Raw genomic sequence first — 24,781 nt, 5'->3', positions numbered from 1 at the left:
ATTTCCCATGTGTGCACACCGATAGAATTGTGGAACAAAATCTCAGGACTCAGGAAGTAAACCTAACATTGGATTCAGACATGCCTTGATGCCTTCCTGCCTTGAAAAGCTACCGCAGAAGACAGCAATTTAGAGTTTTCGGACGCAGTCTGTGGCAATATAGACACTATTGACACCTGCTGCATGGGAGAGGAAATGTGTAACCGGTGTGTAACTTGTGCACTGGGTGAAAATGTTTTATTATAGTTTTCATTATTTGCTTTAAATATGTCCAACCAATGGGGTTTGCATGTTATGTGGATATGAAAGCCAATCAAAACTGTAGACCAACAAGAAAGCAACCAAGTGAAGTAAAGAAGGAAATGATGGGAGAGCAATGCAAGGAAAACTACGTTTAAAAGAATGGTTGATATAACCGTGGCAGAGAGAGTTTAGAGACAGAAGAGTCTGAAGCAGGTGGTAGTTAGATAATCCAGGTAAGTCTTTAATGCTAAAGATGGGCAGGGAGGAGGGTGGAGAGATGGCTAATTGTGGGCTGCTAATCCAGCACCTCCCCCAGGTTCACCCACCTCTACATGTCACATATGGAAAAGACCAGGCACATAGAGACTTCTGCACCCTGCTAAGTGAAAAACTAGTATTTGACAAGAGAAAAACTAGTGACCAACTGGATTACCTAAGGTTCATATACCCTGTATAGAATGTAGATGTGCCCTACCATCTCTCTCTGTATCCTCTTCCTGCTATTCACACAACTATGGGAGAAGTCCAGAAGGTGAGTATTCTGCTAACTAGAAATGTGTTTGAAGGGCCTGCTTGGAGAGTCCAGACATTTTAAAATAAACCAATTTTGTAAAAAAATAAACATGCTTTTTATGTGCAGGCCATTAGATTTACTCATGGGTTTTAAATCTGCTGTATCTTCACATCAATTAGTTTATTAATGCTATACACATTAAGCTTATTTTTCAAGGTCTGATGGATGTAGTAGAGCATCGCAAAGGTTGTAGGTTCAATTCCCAGAAAATACATCCATAAATGTAAATGCAATATCAATGCATCATAAATGTATAAAGTCATTTTCCTATTATTATATATATATATAAACATTATATGAATTTAATTGGGCATTGCATGCCCAAATGTTTGTTTTTAAGGGTTTGTTATCAGTCATCGAGAAGTTAAAGGGCACTACAGAGCAAGAACTACGCATAGTGCTTCTCGGCCTGGATAATGCTGGAAAAACCACTCTGCTCAAACAGCTCGCCTCTGAAGATGTAAACACCATCACGCCAACTCAGGTGAGAAACGCCTGCGCATAAACAGTTTTGCTAATAAGGACACATTTGGTTATGAAAGCAACATGGCACTTATTCAACTCTTTTTTTTTGTCCAATTTTGTGTTGTGACTTGTGAAAGCATGTTGGAGGAGTAATTCAGCTAAAGTGTGAAGTTATAAATCTTATGCTTTATTATTAACATATTCAACAGATATACTCCTAAAACAAGACACTGGACAGTAGTGCAACAGTTACTGTTTTCATTTATTTTAAATTAAAGCGTAATTTCTGACCCTAGGCCTAGCCCGTTGTTGGATAAATTGAGATGCAGACAGTAAAGAATCATCAAACGTCTAAAATTATCTTTATTTGTAAGTTTTCTACGAGGTGTACCATCCTTAATGCTTAACTAATACAAATGATGCGTGTCCATCCACTTGCACATCTGAGGTTTTGTTTTTAAAACGCGCAGGATTAGAAAATAAATCGCAGGACTTGAAAATAGTAATTTCTTTAAATCATAACATTATGGTCTAAGTGCAAACGACATAAAGTGTGAAAACTGTGACATCACGCACATGCATATGTGTTTAGACATCCTGAGTCATCAACTATTGGCCTGGCATGCATATTGGGGCGGTTTCCTGGACAGGGATTAGACTAGTCCTAGACTAAAATAAATGTAAGAGCTGTCCAAATGGAAAACAACTTGCACTGACATATCTTAAGATACATCAGTGCCCTTTGTTTTGCCTCAAAATGCAATGTAATGTTTTTAGTAATGCATGTTTGTTAAAATTAGTTCCCCTTCGAGGGAACTCGAGCTGCGTCACCGAAGCTACGCTATGGGAATGCCCTCTGCGTGATTGCGTCTGAAGCACGTATGTCAAATCAGTCCAATGGTCAAGTGACAAGTCATAGGCGGGTGACGTGGGAACCAGGAAGCTATAAAAAGAGCACCCGGCAAGCCAACTTCAGCTCTTTGTGCCTCAGCAAGCGAGTGTGTGTTATTATCATGTCTAAGTCCAAACAAAGTTTTAAGGAGTGTGCTTCCCCGTGTCCTCGTTTCATTACGAGCGAGGACTCACATCGTCTCTGTGTTATGTGCCTCGGGGCACAACACGCACGATCATCTCTTGAGAGGGGTGGTTGTGCACATTGTGAAAGGATGCCGCTCCGTACGTTGCGCTCGCGGCTCGCACTCTTCGAGGAGGGTGGTGAGCCGCGTGTTCCCCACGGTTCTGGCCCCGCTGCTGCCGAGGCAGAGCGGAAGCTGCGATCGTGGGGATCACAACTAGATCTCGCGGACGAGCTTGAGACGGGTCTTCCCCTTTCTCAGCCTTCACCCGCGGGATCTAGTGCCCCGTCTCTGGATTCGGAAGCACGCGCTGCGGTTTCTTCCGCCCAGGGCGGGAGCCCAGATTTGCATTTATCGTCGTCCGAGGAAGTCGATATTATGTCTGTGGACGTGGTGGACGCTGAGGAGCCTTCTCATTCGTCCCCCGCGTTCGATGATTTGATGGAGGTTGTCACTAATGCCGTGGCTCGCTTAAAATTAGACTGGCCGGCGGAGACACAGAGCGCGCGTCCTCAGAGTATGTTAGATGAGCGCTTTTTAAAACAGAAACCTCAACCTTCGCGGCGCAACATGCCTTTCTTTCCTGATCTCCACAGCGAGCTGTCGAGATCATGGAAAGCCCCGTATTCAGCCCGTGTTGATACCCCTCACGCCACCATGTATTCCAACATTGTGGGGATGGGTGAGCACGGATATTTAACGATGCCCCGGGTGGAGCAGACGCTTGCGAGCTATCTCTCCCCCGCTGCGGCGTCATCATTAAAATCGCCTTCGCTTCCCACAAAACCGGTTAGGTTAACCTCATCTTTAGTGGGTAAAGCTTATAAGTCTGCAGGGCAGGCTGGGGCTTCACTGCATACCTTAGCTGTCTTACAGGCGTACCAAGCAGAACTGCTTAAAGATTTAGATACCGAGGCGGGGGGTACGTCTGATGTATTTAAAGAGCTTCGTCGAGTCACTGATGTGTCACTCAGGGCGATTAAAGAAACTGCGAAAGCCGTGGGTAGATCGATGGGAGCTCTCGTAGCCACGGAACGCCATTTATGGCTTAATCTGTCTGAGCTTAAAACCTCAGATAGGGCTTTTCTCTTAGACGCGCCCGTTGCGCCCTCCGGTCTCTTCGGCGACGCCGTTAATACTTTCGTCGAGAGATTTGCGGAGGCTCGTAAGCAGTCGGCGGCGTTCGAACGCTATCTACCCCGCCGTGCTCTTGATTATAGGGCTGCTGGGCGGGAGCAGCCATCGACATCATATAGAGCATCGCAAAAGCATAGTGTTGCCACTCGTGGTCCCCCTCAAAAAAACTGGGGTTCGGGCAGTCGCACTCAGACATCATCCAAGCAGAAAACAGACCTGAGGGCTGTTATTATGGCGAGGAAGGCGTCGGCTAAAAAGAAGTCCTGAGGGACGTAGTGTCATATTTCCGAGGGCAGCCCCCAATCGGGGAGAGCCGGCAGTCACCTCACAACACGGTGCCCGTCTCTCCTCGATGCCCTCAGAATGCCAGTGTGTTAACCCCGCCGCAGTGTGTGTTTCGGGGTACAGCGGCTTCATATTCTTGTGTGCCTCGTGCGCGGGGCACTCAACACCTCTCTCCGAGGAGGGAGGCATTAATATCACCCAGGTTGAACCCTGCCAGTTTGGTTCAGGGCACAGGGAAAAGTTTAAGCAGTACACAAAAAGCCAGTCTCGAGAGGCTGGTACCCCTTATAGAAAATTTGGCAGCGTGGAAACTCCTGCCAAACGTGTCTCAGTGGGTTCTGCAAATAATAGAAAAGGGCTACAAAATTCAGTTTTGCAACCAGCCACCCCAATTCAACGGCGTGTTATCTACCATAGTGGGTGCTGGGCAGACTCTAACAATGGAACAAGAAGTAAAAACTCTCTTGTGCAAGGAAGCCATAGAATGTGTTCCTCCTCACAACAGGGAGTCAGGGTTTTACAGCCGCTATTTCATAGTTCCAAAGAAAGACGGGGGGTTACGTCCGATTTTAGATCTACGTCATCTGAACCGGTCTGTTGCAAAACTAAGATTCAAGATGTTAACTATAAAGCAGATCGTCACACAAATCAGATCCGAGGACTGGTTTGTGACGATAGATCTAAAAGACGCGTATTTTCACATATCTATCCTCCCGCAACACAGGAGATTCCTGAGGTTCGCCTTCGGGGGCATGGCTTACCAATATCGGGTTCTCCCTTTCGATCTATCTCTCTCACCCTGTACATTTACAAAGTGCATGGATGCAGCGCTGGCTCCATTACGACTCCGGGGCATCCGTGTCTTAAACTACATAGACGATTGGCTAATTTTAGCCCAATCAGAGAGTATGGCAGCGCAGCATCGAGATGCTGTGCTGACCCACATGAGAGAACTGGGGTTAAGGCTAAATGCAAAGAAAAGCATGCTCTCTCCAGTACAGAGGACAGCTTTTCTTGGCGTTATATGGGATTCAACAACAATGCAGGCACATCTGTCCCCTGCTCGTGTGGAATCCATTCTTTTGGCTGTAGGCAGAGTGAAGTTAGGCCAGTCACACACTGTAAAACAATTTCAGAGGTTGTTGGGGCTCATGGCAGCAGCGTCCAATGTGATACCCCTTGGGCTGCTTCACATGAGACCGCTACAGTGGTGGCTCAAAACCAAAGGGTTTTCCCAGAGGGGCAACCCGTTCTGTCTGATCAAGGTCACGCGCAGATGTCTTCGTGCCTTAGATCTTTGGAAGAGACCATGGTTTCTCTCCCAAGGACTGATGTTGGGGGCTCAGTTCCGTCAAGTTACGCTGACAACGGATGCTTCCCTCACAGGCTGGGGAGCAACTATGGGGAGCCATCTGGCTGATGGATTATGGGGGGCCAGACAGCTCAGCTGGCACATAAATTGCCTAGAGATGATTGCAGTGTTCTACGCCCTGAGATGTTTCATCCCTCACCTGCGGGGCCATCACGTGTTAGTCCGGACAGACAACACGTCGGTAGTCGCGTACATCAACCACCAGGGGGGTTTGCGTTCACGCCCTTTGTACAAATTGGCGCGGCATATCCTTCTGTGGACACAGGGGAAGTTGCTGTCCCTCAGAGCAGTGTACATTCCCGGGTGTCTGAATCAGGGAGCAGACGTCCTGTCGAGACAGGGGCTGAGGCCCGGGGAGTGGAGGCTCCACCCTCAGGTGGTGGAGTCCATCTGGACGAGATTTTACCAGGCGGAAGTGGATCTGTTTGCGTCCAGAGAGACGACACACTGTCCGCTATGGTTTTCTCTCACACATCCAGCACCGCTGGGACTGGATGCCATGGTTCAGCCATGGCCGAGGCTACGGCTGTACGCTTTTCCCCCGATCGCTCTGCTCCCGGGAGTTCTGGAAAGGGTTCGTCGCAACAACGTCCGCTTGTTGTTGGTTGCCCCACTCTGGCCGAACCGAATATGGTTCTCGGACCTGGTGTCCCTCCTCGACGCTCACCTTGGGAAATCCCCGTCAGGAGGGATCTCCTCTCTCTGGCGGGTGGCTCGATTCTTCACCCCCGCCCAGAGTTATGGAAACTGTGGGTCTGGCCACTGAGGGGACCATTCTTCACTCCAGAGCTCCCTCCACGAGGAAGCTTTATGCCTTTAAATGGAGAGTTTTTACTTCCTGGTGCAGCAAACACCTGCATGACCCTGTGAACTGCCCAATTGGTACAGTCTTGGAGTTTCTGCAGGAAAAGTTCACAGCAGGGTTATCTCCTTCAGACCCGCTGGTGGTTCGCTTCCTTCGTGGCACTCGGAGGCTGAGGCCTGTAGTCCGACCCAGGGTCCCAGCTTGGGACCTGGCTGTTGTGCTGGAAGGTCTGTCCATGGCTCCTTTTGAGCCCATTGAGACCGTTCCAGTCAAGTTTGTGGCACTTAAGACAGTACTTCTGTTGGCAGTCACTTCTCTGAGGAGAGTGGGTGACCTTCAGGCCCTGTCGGTTTCCCCTACGTGCCTTGAATTTGCCCCGGGGATGGTTAAGGCTTTCTTGTACCCAAGGCCCAGCTATGTGCCTAAGGTACCGACTAATGTGCCACGACCTGTCGTACTTCAGGCCCTCTGTCCTCCCCCATTTAGGGATAGGAATCAGGAAAAGCTTAACTTGGTGTGTCCAGTGCGAGCACTGGATGCCTACGTTCACAGATCTTCTTTGTGGAGGAGGTCTGAGCAACTGTTTGTGTGCTTTGGCTCGCCCAAGAAAGGCCTGCCGGCGACCAAGCAGACACTCAGTAGTGGATAGTTGAGACTATCTCTCTGGCTTATGAGACCACTGGACGGCCTTCACCTATCGCCGTCAGGGCTCATTCTACTCGGGGTATGGCAGCCTCCAAGGCCTTGTGGCTAGGGGCTTCAATGCAGGATGTCTGTGATGCGGCAGGCTGGTCCTCTCCGCTCACATTCGTTCAGTTTTACGAGTTAGATGTTGGTGCTACGCCTGGAGCCCAGGTGCTCATGTCTTAAGCTGTGCGCGTTTTTACACACAGACAGGCATTTGGTAGTATGGTGTTTTGGTACATCATTCCCATAGCGTAACTTCGGCGACGCAGCTCGAGTTCCCTCGAAGGGGAACGTCTCGGGTTACGAATGTAACCATTGTTCCCCGAGAAGGGAACGAGACGCTGCGTCTCCCTGCCATACTCCCTGCATCCCTGTCTCGCCTTGCTTCGGCACAATCTAGCTGAAGTTGGCTTGCCGGGTGCTCTTTTTATAGCTTCCTGGTTCCCACGTCACCCGCCTATGACGTGTCACTTGACCATTGGACTGATTTGACATAGGTGCTTCAGACTAGTGTTGCTTTCGTCAACGAAAAGTATGACGAAATATAGTCGTCAACGAACCTTTTTCACGTGACGAAAACGAGACGAGACGTAACGAAAATGCTGGTCATGTGACGATGACTATAATAAAATGTATAATGCAATATTGTTGACGAATAAAAACGAGACTAAAAGTGTTTTACAAAATAAAAACTAAGCTAAAATGTCTCTTTATTTTCGTTGACCAAAACGAGACGAGACGAAATGTTATAACGTTATTTCGTCTTTTACCCATCTCAGCATCTCCGCGCCCCCACCACCTGACTGCAGGTGATCACGTGTGTTGTTGGCGCTGCGTAGATCAATCAAAACATGAAAGTACTGCGAGAGTGAGTAGAAAGCATGCGGGGCAGTCTGCTCTCGCGATGCTTTGATATCATACGCCTCCATTTGCACGTTAATGGGCATTTCAAACAGTGTACGCAGCAACCGCGAGACATGCGGAAAGCGGAGAAACGGGGGCGGTTACAGAGGTGAAGCGGAGTTGGTCCACAAGCCTTGCTCGTGCACCTAAGATCCTCTCCTTTTTACGGACACGACTCTTCATGGCAGTCGCTGTTGAAGATAAACACATTTCCACTAAATGCTGCACAAAACGCTTCCACTACATGACAAACGCTGTAGCCGCGCAGCGATTCCGACCGGGAAGATGCAGCATTCTGGCTCCAAATGTAAAAGAAAAGTCCAAAATAAATCCAGTGCATCACTTTCAGGTCAGTTCAACAAGCCTGTTAAAATCTATAGCTTTGATTGCTGACACCACCAGTATAACAATGTACAAATTTATATCATGTAACAGTTGTTTAAATGACATTGTGCTGCGTTGCGTTTTGAAACATTGTAAATATATCTATGCTAAAGACATTCGTTGTTTTGTATATGCTTAATAACTACACTTATTTATTATTTAAATAAACAAAACATACTTCGCTGAATACTTGAGTATTAAATCAATCAAACACCTGTACTGTTGAGAACATAACCATACATACCAACTTTGCTTTTCTTAATAGACATCTGATGTTTTCTTAAAGCTGACTTTTAATTTACTTACAAGAAAAACATTTAGTAATTCTCCAAAATCGCTTGGATTTATACTGACATTTAAGATCAGCTTTGTCACATTAGATTAAGCCAAAGTCCATTAGGTACACTGGTGGTAACGTACAGATGCAGAAATATAAACTATAATAATATATAATTACATATGTATGATTGTAGCTTGTGCTGCTGTCAAAATACAATTATAAATGTTAACAATAGCATATTTCTATTCTCACACATACTATAGTTGTGTGTGACCCATTTGACCTTGTGTGTGTGTGTGTGTGTGTGTGTGTGTGTGTGTGTGTGTGTGTGTGTGTGTGTGTGTGTGTGTGTGTGTGTGTGTGTGTGTGTGTGTGTTTGCTTAGACTACTTTTGTTTTGATATTGTAGACTTTTATGTAGACTATTACGAACAGTCAAGTCACTCACTCAGAGGATAGTAAAATAAATATCTATTCAAATCAGAGCATCTTCCATGTCTGGAATGGATGTATTCTTGGGTCTATAAGGTAACAATAATATAACTTTTGTTTGAAATGGGTTTGGCTAAAAGAAAATATTGTTTTGTCTATAATACTATTAGGTCATTATACTATGTGGGTTAAATAGAATTGCATTACTAAAAAGAGACTAAATACAATATCACTGACTAAAACTAGACTAAAATGTCATCAATTTTCGTCGACTAAAACTAGACTAAAATAGTAATGGATAAGTCTGACTAAAATAAGACTAAAATGGCAAGAATTTTAGTCTACTAAAACTTGACTAGACTAAAAAGAGTATGACGTGACTAAAACTAATAAAAACTAAAATGACAGCTTGACACAAAGACTAGACTAAAACTAAAATGAAAACAGGCTGCCAAAAACAACACTACTTCAGACGCAATCACGCAGAGGGCGTTCCCATAGCGTAGCTTTGGCGACGCAGCGTCTCGTTCCCTTCTCGGGGAACAATGGTTACATTCGTAACCCGAGACGTTATATTTCCTAATTAAACTAAGGCATAGTCCTGGCTTAAGATAATCCCTGTTCGGGAAACCACCCCATTATGTATTTCAGGTGTGGGCCAAACTTCCGATCTCTCTGATAAAGCCAATATGGAAGTGACTTAAACTGCAATTCATAGTCTGGCCGTTAGAGCCAGTCAATCCCCATAGACCATTATGTTATAATGCCCTTGTTTACAGTGATTTTGGTCAATATCGTTACTTTTGCCCTTCATTACAACTGTGAGGGGGTGGATTTTTTTGTAACTTATCAGTTTCAAGTTTGGCCAATTGAGTGACGGGTGAACTGCTACTGGTGTCACTACCGTCGAGGTAAGTGGGTGTGGTTTTAGCAACCAGCCACCTCAGCTTCACACAACCTGCCTCTTTAACCATTTTTTGGTTATCCGCATCATCATGTGTAGTGACGCTCTGCCAAGATGGCGACAGCAGGCCCCACCCACTGTTGGCTTCAAAAAAGCTCTTTACAAACCTATGGGTGACGTCTATGTTTTTACAGTCTATGAATTTAGAGCATTTAGTCGTTTATGCACTGTAAAAATACGCAGAATTTTTGTCAAATCAACATATATTTTTGTTACTTTAACTTAGAAAAATAAGTTCAACAATTTCAACTTGATTTTATAAGTTATGTTAACTTATCACAAGCCAAAACATAAAATTGTAGGTTGAATTGACTTGCAAAACCAAGTTGTAATAACTTCTTCCTGCATTTTTTACGATGTGCAGATCAGTGTGAATTAAAGATTGTTTTAATAAATGTGTCATCTATATGAGGAAAAACAAAAAGAAAATCTTTTCCATTTATATGGATGGGGTCAGGTAACCCCCAATAATCAACATTTACAATTACATTCCCTCACAATATTTATACGATGATTAATGAAAACATTTACTTCAACCCCCCATCTTAATAGAAATACATTTAGGAAAATATGATTAAATATGGTCAGTCTGGTTTACATGCAGTAACATTTAACAAATAACCAGTAATTCCCTTAAACCAGAAAAATTATCTGGCAGGTTTCCTAATATAATAGCAACAAGTAAATCTGTAGTATTCTTAATAAGTGGTTTTGCAGTGGCTGCGTTTTGGTGCGGATGCTTTTGCTGTGAATCCTGTGACCTAGATCTAATACTATATTCCTAGTATGTTTTGTTAGCAGCCATTTAAAGCTGTAAAGAGCCATGGCCTGTGTGGGGAGATGATCTGCTCTTAGAATAGCACTACAACAGTGCCTTTAATCCCACGGTTAAAGATTACTTAACCATAAAGACCCAGTAGCTGGAGGCTGTCCAAGGGGCAGTTATATTTAGATTGGGAGTTTACATTACGCCTTTATCTGCGGTCATTTTAAGATGTTGACCCCCCAAAAAGTTTATTTCCTAAAGAAAAGGAGTTGACATGCTGCCTGCTCTGTGTTGATGTCAGGGTTTCAACATTAAAAGCGTCTCCTGCGATGGCATGAAGCTCAATGTGTGGGATATCGGAGGTCAGAGGAAGATTCGACCGTTCTGGAAAAAGTATCTGGAGAACACAGATTTATTGGTATGAGAAAAGTGTTCATGGCTTAACTTTGACAAGCGTCCTTGAAATGACATTATGTGAGCATTTAAAGTCACATAGAGTATTTAAATAAATTTCTATTCAGGGAAAGATATGTAAGTCTAAAAATCCTTTCAAATTTATTGTCTTTCCCTCTGTTTTAGATCTATGTGATTGACAGCGGAGACAAAAAGAGATTTGAGGAAACAGGAGTGGTAAGACTACACAGAATCAATCTGTGACAATACCTGACAGCTTTGTCTTTGAGTTTCATCTCACTCAGTGTCAAAACAACCTGTCCATAATTCAATCTTTTTGAGTGGTGAATACACAGCAAAATCACCAGTGTTAAATTTTCAGGGATGGTGTTAAATACACAGTGTTGATGCTGTTTTAACACTATCTGGTAATAAAATAACACTGCCATTGCTAGGCCAGTGTTATATTCACGACAGTGTCAGTGTAAAACAAGGGTGTTATCAGATTTCACTCTGAGCGGTGTAAATCAAGCCACGCCTCCACTAAACACATCCTGTCAGGGATTTTACAGCCATTTTCTTTCACAGGAGGACTGAAGAGATCAGGTAAATCAGTCTCATAATATTCACATGGTTTAGCTAAATTAAACTGTTATTTCTCTGTCTGACTCTACGCAGCCATATGCCAAAAAACCTAAATAAGATATTTTTCCCATTTTATTTCCCCTTTGTTCGTTATTTGGTTCAGTTTAATCAGAGCTACCTTGTGTTACGTTGTTCCCTTGTTAGTTTAGTATATAGTTAAACTGCTAGCTAAAAGTTTAAAACCAAGAAGGATAATTTTAACAGGAGATATGAACGAAAGAATTGAACCATGATAAAACGCGACATGCACTACAAATTGAAGGTATGAAATTAAGTTAAATGAAAGCTCGTTTATTCACCATATGATGCTCGTTATGAGGTAATCATATAGGCTAGATACCGTGAGTTAACGAGGTCGTTTACATGCACGTGAGTGCACGGATATCGGTTAATTATTCAAATTACTGAAAAACACGGAGAAAACCGCAACCGCATCGTCATGTGTTTTTCTAAGATGTATGCAAACAGGGGAAATATCGCCAAACCAACAATTAATTTGACCAAAACCTCTCAATATATCATCATTTGTATGCACAGATTGGATGCATTGTGTGTTGTAAGCTTTTCGTGGCGCTAGATGTCAGACAGATGCAAATGGCAAATACATACGAAAGTGTAAAACGTGTATGGCGAACATTTGTTTTTTTCTGTCATTATAGATGCTAGTTTGGTGAAAGTTCACACTGAGTGCTTCAAATCATTCAGAAGAGATGCTGTTTTTAGGGCAGTTTATTAAAGAAGACCTGACATGCATGACTCCCAATGAGAAACGACTGCTAATACTTATATAAATTCATTACAGAAGGTAAGTTTATATATTAATACATATAAATCATTTTATTTGACATAACTGAACAGTTAACCAATCTTTTTAGTATATGTAGTTTTGTACATATTATTATTATTATTATTATTATTATTATTATTATTATTATTATTAATCTGGAAAGAAACTCACATGACCTGCTGCCAACTTTAATAAAAATATATTATCTTCTCATACATCGTTTTGCTATTGATGTCATATTAAATAGCAATCAAATTGATTACTATTTTGAAAATGTATAAATGAAGATTCATATTGTCTTGAGTGCTGTTTTTAATATAAAAAGAATGTTGAGTTTTCAGAGTCTTTATTGTCATTTTTGTGATAGGACCCTACCAGACTATATTTGAATACGGCATACCCATGAATTGTGGAACTGTTATTCCTTAACGCAGTTTGGAGGATAAGAGTTTACCAACTAGTTATGTGAGTACACACAGTACATTTGTACTGTACACTGTCTCTAACATGATTTATTATACTGAGATGATTTTGATTCAAATAACGGTTAAAACTGCACCCTTTTTGGTATTTTCTTGACTCTTTTTGTCTTTGAAAATCTGCAGAAATATGCTGAGGTGATGTATTGCAAATTAGCCAACATACAACAATATGGATGACCCTCTGTCTGGTCAACAGGAGTTTAAATATGGTAAGTGTACATGGGTTTGCTACTTTTACGGTTTTAAAGTTTAACTGTATACTCATGGTGTTTAAATTCTGTTTTGCTAGGACGGGACAGTTATGTGGCAGCTCTTCCCTGGCTCATTCACCTCTTGCCTTCATTTGTGAAAGGAAGAAAGAAGATAGAGGGTCAATGTGCAACTGAAGCTACTGATTGTGCTATGTACGTTTTTTTTAGTATTTTGTTCTAGTTATTTATTCAGCAGTTAGTTTGCTTGCATTGTTCACCCCATGTAAATGCATACAAGTTCATAAATACACATCAAATACATTCATCAAATACACTCTTTTAAAACACTTAGGTGATGAGCATCAATCCATGCTTTGAGGTGGATGAATCAGCACAGCCCTGCCTGCACTGCGTTGGGAACAGAAGTTGCATCCAGAATTTTTGCATCATTCTGGACCAAAAAGCCATTCCCTCCATGATGAAGACCACTGATGCAGCCTTCCACTACATCATGAGTAAAACAACTACAGAACTAAATACCAGGTTGGAACGTATTTAAGAAAAATGAAACGTCTTTTGAATTGAAATGTCTGTTTTGTTATGGATAAATCTTTAGTATTGTGAAGGATAAGCATTTCTGCCTGCCAGTAAGGTAATTGCAGTGTATTTTAATGTTCAAGTTTTGAGTAGGGTGGCTAATTTTTTTTAAACTCTCATTTGATATATTAAAGACCTTATAATAAGTGGTTTTCATGTCACTGCGCTGTGGTATAAGATAACTTTCATTATTCCATACTGTATTCTGTTTCTAATTGTAGCTGAGGTATTTAAATAAGCAGTATTAAATGCAAAGTGTTGTGTGTATCAATGTAAATATTAAATGTGATGTACTTTAATAAAAAGAGGTTTTGCAATATTTCTTGTAATTTGTCTTTTATAGAAACAACCCATTAGCAACAAAAGTATTAATCAGTATTTTAACACTTAACATTGTTGAATTCACATTACACCGGTGTTGACTTTAAATTAGGAGTGTTAATTTTTAACACTGTATTTCTGTGCCAACACCAGTGTAGTGTGGAAACAACAATGAATAGTGTTGAACAAAGTGTAAAATTTAACAATATTGAGTGTTAAATTAACATATAATGAGTGTTGTTAAATTAACACTACACTTTTGACTAAATTAACACAGTGTAGTGTGGACACATATACACACTTTTCCAGTGTTAAATTTGACACCCTGGGTGTTATTTTAACACCAGTGATTTAGCTGTGTATGTTTTAATGTTTTAAAGATATCAAGGTTATATTTTCAAAGAATGTTCTTTACATAATGTAGGATGATTTTATATAAAAAACTGTATTTTCATTTTGAGATTGGTGCTCCACTTTCATAAAAAAATTATAATTTACTCACCCTCAATTCATGTTTTTTGAGGAAAACATTCCAGGATTTTTCTCCATATAGTGGAATTTATTGGACCTCAACAGTTTACAGTTTCAATGCAGCTTCAAAGTGCTATAAAAGATCCCAAATGAGACATAAGGGTCTTATCTAGCGAAACAATTGTATTTTTTACCAAAAAAAAAGGAAAAAATATGTACTTTTAAACTGCAACTTTTTGTCTTGCACTAGCTGCGTGACCTTGCGTATTACCTAATCACATCAAAAGGTCACACTTTACATATGTGAAACTGACACTTGCGAACCATTTTAAACAATAAATTAACACAAAGACATTAATTCGTATCATTCCACATACAAAACATCTGAACAGTCCTCTTTCTCCACACTTGTAAACATTGCAGCGGTAGTTTCACATACGTCATATGCCTGACCTTTCGTCACGATTACGTTATATGTAAGGTGACGCTGGGGCATCACAAGTTGTGGTTAAAAAGTAAAAAGTTGTTTATTTCTGTAGCGAACATGACGATTGTTTCGCTAGATAAGACCCTTATGCCTCGGTTGGGATTGTTTGGAGCCTTTTGAAGCACTGAAACTGCAATCTACTATATGGATTAATCCAGGGGCGTCAGTTTGTGTTAAAAAAGTGGTGGGGACACAAGATTAGATGAAAAAACAATACAGCAGGATGGGAAAAATATTGAATAATGGTGCATCAAAAATGCGCATAGCCTAGGCCACACTGCAAAAAATAACTTACTTAGTTAATAACTTAGTTTTTAGACCAAAAATATAAAATTTAAGTGATTTTAAGCATAAAACAAGCAAAAAAAATCTGCCAATGGGGTAACCAAAAAAATCTTGAAAATTTTTCTTATACACTAAATTCAAGAAAAATTCAGATTGCCAGATTTTTGTGCTTGTTTTATGCACAAAATCACTTAAATTTGATATTTTTGGTCTAAAAACTGGACTTATTTTCTTGGGTCGTTATGCTCATCAAGAAAAGCATCATAATTTAAGAATTTTAGATATTTTTACTGAAAAACAAGACAAAAATACTAAGAAATTTTTGTTTTGGGTCATTTTAGAAAAAGTTATAGTTATTAATAGTATATCATAGTTATTAATAACATTTTGTGGATAATGTACATTGTTTCTTTCTGTATCTAAACTGCATTGCATGTTTTATTTTGTGCAAATAAACCTTTAATATGTCTTGGTTCGCTTGAATTTTCAGAAAATTTTAACCAAATGCTTTCAAAAAGTGATGGGGACAAAATCAGCCATTTCAAAAAGTGGTGGGGACATGTCCCCAGCGTCCCCAGTGTAAATGACACCTAAGGATTAATCTCCATGAAACCCAACTATATGCAAAAAATTCTGGAGAGTTTTCCTCAAAAAACTTAGGGCCAGATTTACTAAACGGGCAAATTAGCGCAAGAGCACAACCCAAAAAGTGCAGATGGGAGTGTTAATATCTGTGGTTATTTACTAAAAAGGCGCAGATTAAATAACACAGGTGCAACAGCTGATTTCCATAATTACCAACGCGATCTACTAAAGCAGCGCAAATTAGTTCAGGGTCGCAAATAAGCAGAGCTGATGCTCCTCAGGTGCGGGTGATCTACTAACACCTGATGAGCTTGAGATCAGCACCACAGACATCTCAGCTGAAAATGTGGGTTCTGAAATCCCAGCTAATGAAGCCAAAGTACAATAAATAGAACTGGATGACAAAAAGTGAAGGTTTACAAGAAGTCTTAAACCACCTGGTATTGTATGACTTCTCCTAGTGAATCCTCTTTCATTTCCTCCAGCAAATAAAAAATAACATGGCAAACAATATTTTTGAATAATATGTTTCTCTGACATTCCAATTAAAGGAACAGTATGTAAGAAATTTGTATCAACTAATCATTAAATGGCCCTGAAATGTCACTAGACATTAAGAAATCATTTTCATTTCAAATACTTATATCACTCACAACAGTGGTCTGGCCAGGATATTGTCATTTAAAAAGTGGAGTTGCAGCCCTCAACTGATGTTTATGTTGTCGTTTGGTATATTGGCCACCAGCTGTGTGATTGCAGTACCAGTTTTAGCCACACGTTTTGTGATTGCAATACCAGTTTTGGCCACAATCCTACATACTGTTCCTTTAACTGTTACATCTTAAAAAATCCTGTGCCTTGTGTTATACCACACGTTCTTTGATCTCTGTGATGCCTCTCCTATCAGCTACAATTGCAGCCATTTTAAGCGCAAAATAATTTAAGACATTAAATAATGTCACAAATACCAGTAATATCACAAGCGCAAACATTAGTAAATCGTGTTGTGTGAATCATTTAAATATATTTTTATATATAAGTGGAATATTCCTTTAAAGCTTGAATCTTTGTATTTGTCAACTATACAGATTGACATTGTGAAAAGTGTTCACCTGCTTTAACAGGAGCTTTCAGAACTCATCGATGAGGAAAATCTCAAAGGTGTGCCATTGCTCATCTTTGCCAATAAGCAGGACCTGGCCACAGCTTCACCTGCCAGTGAGATCGCTGAGGGACTTAACCTGCACACATACAGAGACAGAGAGTGGCAGATTCAGGCTTGCTCTGCTGTGTCTGGGGAAGGTGTACAGGTACGTGAAGATAAACTGAAACAATAGTATAGTCCTATAATAGCAAGTCCTGCAGTCTATTTTCTATCATTTCTGCATGCTTTTAAAATGAAAACAAAATACGAGCAAGAATGAAGATGCATCCTTGTTTTAGATTATGGATTTGGGACGGTACACCTCTCAGAAAATGTACAGAGAAAGATAATTTTAGATGTTTAATGACCATTTAGAGCATTGGATTCGCTAGATTAGAGCTTAACGTTCTTATTTTTATGAAAACCTCTGACACATCTAGACTGTGTGGGTCACTTGCTGGGTCTCAATTTATCCAGCTGTGTGCTTGACCAATGGTCAAACAGATATTGTGAGTTGCGTTAATCGCGCGTTAATAAAATGAGTGGCCTTAAAATAAATTTGCGTTAACGCGTTAATTTTGACAGCCCTTATCTCAATGATTACATAATTGGTTCAATTTAAAAAAAAAAGATTTTAACTTCAATTTAAAAGACCATTAGCTTTACACCCTTTAATATCCTCTGGTGGGGCATTCCTAGTGATGGGATTTATGGCTCTTTCAGGGGATCCAGATCTTGGCGATCCGTTCCTTTCAAAGAGCCGTTCAAAAGAACGGCTCATTTGGCTCTTTTTAAATATTTAGTCAGTTTTAAGAAGCCAGCTTGGGGGCATCTCAGTTTATCCTGTAAAACTGTAAATAATCACTGGGAGGAATGATGAGGTTAGATTTGTAGTCAAATCATTAAAACTCAGATATCACACACCAATATCTGAGTTTGAATTATTCTGAAATATTGATCATTACCTCATTTGTCGTGTGAAGACTATATTCCATAGGGTTTCACAACATTAGACAGTGACATCACTATTTTGGATTTATCTTTAGTACAAAGTGTAAAGCTACGTTGTCTTATGTTATTCATACAATACCTTCTCACAAATAAATATCAAAACAAAGCCTGCTGCAATGAATTTCTGTGCAAAATAGCTTTTACTACAAACACTTCCACAATTTAGAATAAATAAAATGGAAATGTCTACATACAGTCCAATATTACTACTATTACTAATGTAAACTTTGCAAATAGGACATCAGCCCCTTCAAGTCTTAAATGAACAACCCCTCCGCTGGGTGTGCCCCTCCCCCTATAACTGTTCTGTCTCGCGGAGGAGCTAATTTGTGTGCATCTGTGTGAAACACGCATAGGAAAAAAGAACGACAGAAAGAACGGCTCCCCTCCAGCCGCGACTCGGCTCCCATCGTTCATGTTTGTGAGCCGTTCAAAAGAATCGGTTCGTTCGCGAACGTCACAACTCTACATTCCACTGTTCAGTCAGTGGCTTTCACTGTGAAAGATGATAGTCCAAATGCGGAATGACGAATGGGAACCAGACAATCACATCATAAGTGATGGTCTGGTAAATCTCACAGAGGTTTTACAGCGAAGATTAATTTTATGAACCATACACAAACTTGAATAAAGTCTAAAATTGTCAAACTTTAAAAAATTATGTTTCTCTATGATCCTACAAGAATGAAAATGATAAGTTTTTTATCTAAAAATTTTGGTGTCTGTTTATATAGAGATTTTAAGGGTTTATTAACAGTTTCAAAAGCTTGACCCCAACATGTCAAACAATAAGACATGTGAGAAACGATTGTAGCCTTAGACATTACTAATTTGTCTAAAGTTTGCCATATTGTGTTTAATATTCCTCACCATTTTCTTTACATGTTTTTTAAAATTGAGATTTGAATCTAATATAATACCAAGATAATTGAGCTCATTTACTATTTCTATCTTTTCACCATTAATAGATATATCAACATCAGAAGATGTAACATTTGTTTTTGAGGAAAAAAATCTAATTATATTTAGTTTTTTGTAATATAATGTATAAGTAGTTTTAATGTATAACTATTTTTTAATAACTTGTAGTGTAGCTAACTTTTTTAGATTGGTAGCTTGGCTCTAGTTTAACAACTTTTACTGATAAGTAGCTTGTAGCTTATCTAACTGCAGTTTCAAAGTAACTTCCCCAACACTGTTTATTTGTGTTCAGCAGAACAAAGATATTTATACAAGTTTTGAAAAACTTGAGGATGACGAAATGATGACAGAATTGTAATTGTTCAGTGAACTACCTTTAATTATTGCATCCACCTTAACCCTAACCAATCTACACAAAGTGATCAATATGATTCCTCAAGACAGCATGTAAAGGGAGAGCACTAAATACAAACATCTGGCTTGCACTTATCCAACTTTATAGCTTCAGCAAGATTATTAATGCATCTTTAAATGCCACCTGAAGGTTTTTTATTTTAGCTTACTATATTTAAACCACAAACTTCAAGCTAAAGCTATTTTAACGTCATCAATACAGATAAATTATTTGCAAGCCAGCATGTTTGCAAGTGCATTCAACTTCCTACAGATCATCATCCTCATTTATCATTCCTAATGACCCGTGTATTTTCCTTTTTACATGGTCTCTCATATAGAATGAAGAAACATTTTGCTTAGGGTCCTTTTCGGTTTCAACCATCAAGATCGTACTCTTTTATGAATAAAATTATGGTAGTGCCAGTGCCACTATACATAGACAGAATAACTGAATAATCAGCATAAATCAGATGAATAAGACTCCAACTATACATTCAATCTTACATTTACTATGTTGAAATATCATCCATGTACAAGTAAAAATGAACCCTATCAGTGATATTAAAGAGTGCAGGTATACTCATACACTCTTAAAAATGTTTTTAAAAGGTTTTATCAGGATGTATGATTCCATAAAGAACCTTCAACATGATTTTTCTTGCACACAAGGTTGTTTGTAGTGGATAAAGGGTTGTACAAACGATAAAAATATATATATTTTAAATGTAAGAAATTTTGCCTTAAAAGGCATTGCTCCAAAAGACCCCTTTAAAGGGCACATATTTAGCAAAATCCACTTTTACAAGGTGTTAGGACATAAATGTGTGTTGGTGGTGTGTGAACACAACAACCCTACAATGAAGAAAATCCAACCTCTCCTCATTAGAGATGCTGTTTTTATTTTCTTGTTAATGTGATGTCACATTGACAAAGCCCCACCCATGGCTATTGACAGACTGCTTAATTTTATGCAAAAGCTTTTCTAAATGGGTTTGTAAGCGCATTGTAGCACTAATGCGGTTTTTACAGAAATCAGATCTATTTTTCAGATCTATCTAAAACATAATAAGCAGCGTTTCTTGCTCCTGCCCAAATAGCGGCATGCTAACAAATTATATGTTAGTTATTTTGACCTGAAACTTCACAGACACATTCAAGGCACACCTGAGATTTATATAACATCTTGTAAACATGGGCATAAAATGTGACCTTTAAGAGTTTGCCCTAGTTGACCTGCATGATTTGGTGAATGTACTGTAGTGTACCACTAATGTAAAGCCTTACCAGACATATTTTTTTTTAAACTTTAAAACGATGTGTTTGAAATAGTTGTCTGCAGAAGTAAAAGATGAAGGTATTAAAGTTCCTCTCTGCTTTTATCTTCAGGATGGCATGAACTGGATCATCAACAATATTGCAAATAAGAAGAAATGAATGCACTTCCTTATTTTGTACAGTCACTCCAGTGTAAACTAACAACGAAATATTTCTTTTAAAAAGACTTTATTACTTTTTGTAATAGCAATAGTAATGAGGAGCCGTCTTCATATCTGTAAATTAGCTACCAACAGAAACCAACTGCGAAAAAACAGAACAAATCATTTTTACTCTGTTATCTTTTATTCTCTTACAGAGAATTTTTATTGCTGTCTGACTAGACACGCCTTTTACTTTGTGCAAACGCTGCCGCCGCTGTCACTGTATGTGAGAGATATGAAACACCGGGATATAAATAATGCACAAAAGCAGAATTTGCTGCCTAAAATAAAGAGGAGTCTTTCATGTAACTGTTACAAGTATGTAGAGTTTTTCTCAGATGTCTTGGTAGTTGTCATTAACAGGAAGAGCAAAACTCTTGCTAAAGATGAAATATGAAGATCATGTTTTAGTGTATTTTGTAGTTTATGATTGTCATGTGTGTGTGTGTGTGATTATGTGATGGTGGTAATAAATCAAATTTTACTGAAGTTCTTTAAAGTTGAAGTCTGTGTTTTTATTTTATTTTAATCAAATACTTTATTCCAGTAGTTCTTAAAATTTCTCAGCGTGCGGCCCCCCTTGTGTACGAAAATTTATTACAAATAAATTTATTACAAATTTGTTCTAAAACGTAACATTTTAATTACACAAAACTTATTAAAGTATACAAATTAGTACTGTTGGTTAGTAGCCTTATTTTTTAGGTTTAATTATACAGAATTTATTATTTGAATTAATGTACGTTATAAAATCTCATAAAACTGGGGCCCCCCAGCACCATCTTGCGGCCCCCAGTTTTAGAACCACTGCTTTATTCTACCACATGCAGGATAATATCCAGAGGTACTTACATGCAACATACACAAAGAACTTCAACACTGTAGCTTTATTTTTCTTTTAAATATTTCTGTGTTTGTACTTCCCGACCATAACAATGCCTTAAAGGTGCAGTGTGTAGATTTTAGTGGCATCTAGCGGTACGCACAGGGAAGCTATACTGCCACAGGACAAACACGTCGGTGTTTAAAACAAAATACAGTGGTGACAAAACGCACTCTGTAGAGCAGTTTGTCTGTTTAAGGCTACTGTAGAAACATGGCGGCACAAAATGGCAACTTCCATGTAAGGAGACCCGCGGTGTATATAGATAAAAATGTCTCATTCTTAGGTAATAAACACATAACAGTTTATTATGTAAGGTATTTATACACCACTGATAATATAGTTATGTAGATTATATTGCATTTCTGTCAAATGATCCTTATAAATGTTACACACTGCACCTTTAAACAATGGCGTGAGTTAAGGTATGGCTTCCTTTTAGACCAGCAAAAAGCAATTGTGGAGAGTGTTTGAAGAATCTGTTTAATAACAAAATCACACTAGTGGCACAGAACCTTCACACTTCTAAAAATAATATGGCTTTAATTTGTTAGGCTGTATGGGCCCATACAAAACCTTTAATGAACATGCAAAATCCACTTCTACAAGGTGTTTGGACATAAATGTGTACATTTAACAACCCTACAATAAAAAATCCAACCTTTTCTTCTTTTTAAATCCTGATTTAACCAAAGCAGTCTCATTGGAAATCCTGTTTGCACACTGATAAAGCCCCGCCCACAGCCACTGAATGACAGTCCCGCATTACCGCATTTTCCACCCTTAGTGAGTTGTACGCTGTCCGCCATATTTTAATAGTGAGATCTAGGGCTGGGATAAACGATTATTTTTTTTACGATTAATCTAGCGATTATTTTTTCGATGCATCGATTAATCTAACGATTCATTTTGTCAGTCCGATTCGACTTCGATTCGATTCTCGATTATCTCCCCATTAATTAACTAATAGCAAGTTATACATGTTGATTTACATATCTGAATGTAAACATTTCAATATATCTTTATTGCTCTTAAAATTTCAAAATAAAAAAAGACTATACAAGTGCAAAATAATGCATTCTTAGACAGAGGTAGCATTCAATAAAGCATTTGCAGTGCATACTGTGCAGTTAAGTAACCGTATAAAAATCTCAAGTTCAAATTACTTTATTTTACATGCATTTATGAGCAAAACCTCTTCAATGTGCCTTTTGATGGTCTGTGTAATTTTTATAACTAGATTTGTTTAATCCACATTGTTTTCGTGCTGTTCTAGTCCATTTAATGACAGATATAAACTTAAGATAGACTTAAGATAGACTTATTATAGACTTAAGAAGCACATATATTATTAAATCTCTTTCTCTTAAGTTTGTTAAGATAGATTAGGACTCATTTACTGCTGGACAGAGAGTGAATGAAAGCGCAGTCTTCTGGCAACAGTGACATATTTCATTGCTTTCTGTTAAATTGCTCAAATGACTGTTTAAAACACTCTTGGCATCACATTCATGATTTTATGGTAAAATGACACTTTTTCGCGTAAATCCACGAGCATTTAAACCATAAACAAAGCACTTTCACTTTAATTGAGCGTGAGCAGCGCAGCAGAACCACGCAGAAACGATTGCAGCACTGTTGCTACAGAGCCGCCCAAGTATTTGCAGCTGGCTCCGACCTCCGTTTATATCCGTTTCGAGCCGCGAGCTCGCGCTGCTCATGCGGCGGGGTGCATGCTTGTTAACATGGGCGCTGAAAAAACCACGCGCCGCGCGGCCGCAGGCACTGCTCACCCTTGCTGTGTGAAACCGGCGTGAACTGAAGCCACTCGCGTTGCTACTACTGCGCCGCCTTTTGGGTCTAACGAATCGACGCGCATATTTTGCGTCAACGTATTTTTTGCGTCGACGTCGTCGATTACATCTACGCGTTGTCCCAGCCCTAGTGAGATCCTATTGTCTCAAACAGCATTCACAGGAATCACATCTGTTTTTACTGAAAGCAGTTACTGTCTTGTTTGGTAAGGGAGTGAGGAGCTGTAGCTCATTTGCATTTAAAGGTACAGACACGAAAACAGCATGTTTTTGCTTTCACCTAAATAGGGTGATTTTGGATATGCTATAATACATGATGTGTGCTGTATTTGGAGCTGAAACTTCACAGACACAGCATACTTGAGACTAAAATTACATCTTGGGCATAATAGGTGCCCTTTAACATCCACAGAACCTTTATATTACACTAAAGTTTCTTTGTAGTGTAAAAGGTCATAGGTAGGAAAGAAAGAAATGTTTTTTTAAGAAAATTTGACTGAATGGTTCTTTGGGGAACCAAAAATGCTTCTTAAATTGCAGTGTTAGGATTTGAATAACACACAAAAATCTAAATTAGTAGTGTCAGTTTTCACTCTAATGGCCGTTTCACACGGTACGCGGTAAGCGGCAAAATCGCCGCGCGGCTTCAGCTTTTCTCTTGTATTGGAAGCGTTTTGTGCAGTATTTAGTCCAAATATGTTTATCTTCAACGGCGCCTGTCATGAAGTACCATGTCCAGAGAAGGAATAGGATTTTGGGTGCATGAGCAAGGCGTGTGGTTCAACTCCGCTTCACCTCTGTAACCGCCCCCGTTTTGCCGCTTTCCGCACGTCTCCTATTGAAAAAGAACTAAACACTCGCGGTTGCCGCGTACCGTGTGAAACGGCCTTAAAAGCTTTTCAGCTTTTCAAATCAAACTTTTTACGTTTTAAATTTTTTACATTTAAAAGGATAGTTCAAAATTAATATTGTCTTTATTTTCTCATTCTCATGTTGTTATAAACCTGTATGAGTTTCTTTATTCTGTTAAACACATAAGATGATATCTTGATAAATGATGGTAAGCACACAGCTAATTGTAACTATTTATAGCAGGAAAAACAAATACAATGGAATTCAATGGGTACTGTCAACTGTGTCAACATACAGGTTTAGAACAACATGAGGTTAAGTATATATAATGACATATTTTTTCTTTTATTAATAAAAGCTCATAAACAGCTTAAGCAAAATCCAGTTTACACAGGTACATTTCTTCCCGTTAGCGCTATTTTTAGACCGATAGATATTTTAGATAGATATCGACTAATTTCGTCCATGTAATGCATTTACTGTTACACTAATCATGGACTATAAGATATGCAATTAATAGTCTCACCTCTGTAACCATATAATAATAAATATATATCTACACAAACCCCCCTTTCCTTTGGCTGAACCTTGCAGATAAACATAGGCATGACCCAAAGGCCATGTAGCCTTCCTCTGCGGTCAACAGTCTACACGCTGTGTGTTATG

General features: G+C 39.4%; 1 protein-coding gene and 1 long non-coding RNA gene across 2 annotated transcripts; both read left to right on the top strand.

Moving 5' to 3' along the window:
• On the top strand, window positions 1-21,006 carry arl3l1 (ADP ribosylation factor like GTPase 3, like 1). The gene is made up of 6 exons (XM_065287508.2): window positions 1-775; window positions 1,158-1,301; window positions 10,674-10,790; window positions 10,952-11,002; window positions 16,741-16,926; window positions 20,475-21,006. The coding sequence occupies exons 1-6, from the start codon at window positions 758-760 to the stop codon at window positions 20,520-20,522; spliced, it is 564 nt and encodes a 187-aa protein (XP_065143580.1). The 5' UTR covers window positions 1-757; the 3' UTR covers window positions 20,523-21,006.
• LOC135739379 (uncharacterized) lies at window positions 11,319-13,786 on the top strand. The gene is made up of 5 exons (XR_010528988.2): window positions 11,319-12,215; window positions 12,565-12,662; window positions 12,803-12,888; window positions 12,969-13,083; window positions 13,223-13,786. It is a non-coding gene; the product is annotated as an uncharacterized lncRNA (long non-coding RNA).
• Window positions 21,007-24,781: the final 3,775 nt, after the last annotated feature.

This window comes from Paramisgurnus dabryanus, chromosome 18 (assembly GCF_030506205.2).
Source record: "Paramisgurnus dabryanus chromosome 18, PD_genome_1.1, whole genome shotgun sequence".
NCBI classification, from domain to species: domain Eukaryota; kingdom Metazoa; phylum Chordata; class Actinopteri; order Cypriniformes; family Cobitidae; genus Paramisgurnus; species Paramisgurnus dabryanus.
The sequence above is the reverse complement of the archived record's forward strand: the minus strand, read 5'-3'. Positions and strand labels throughout refer to the sequence as shown.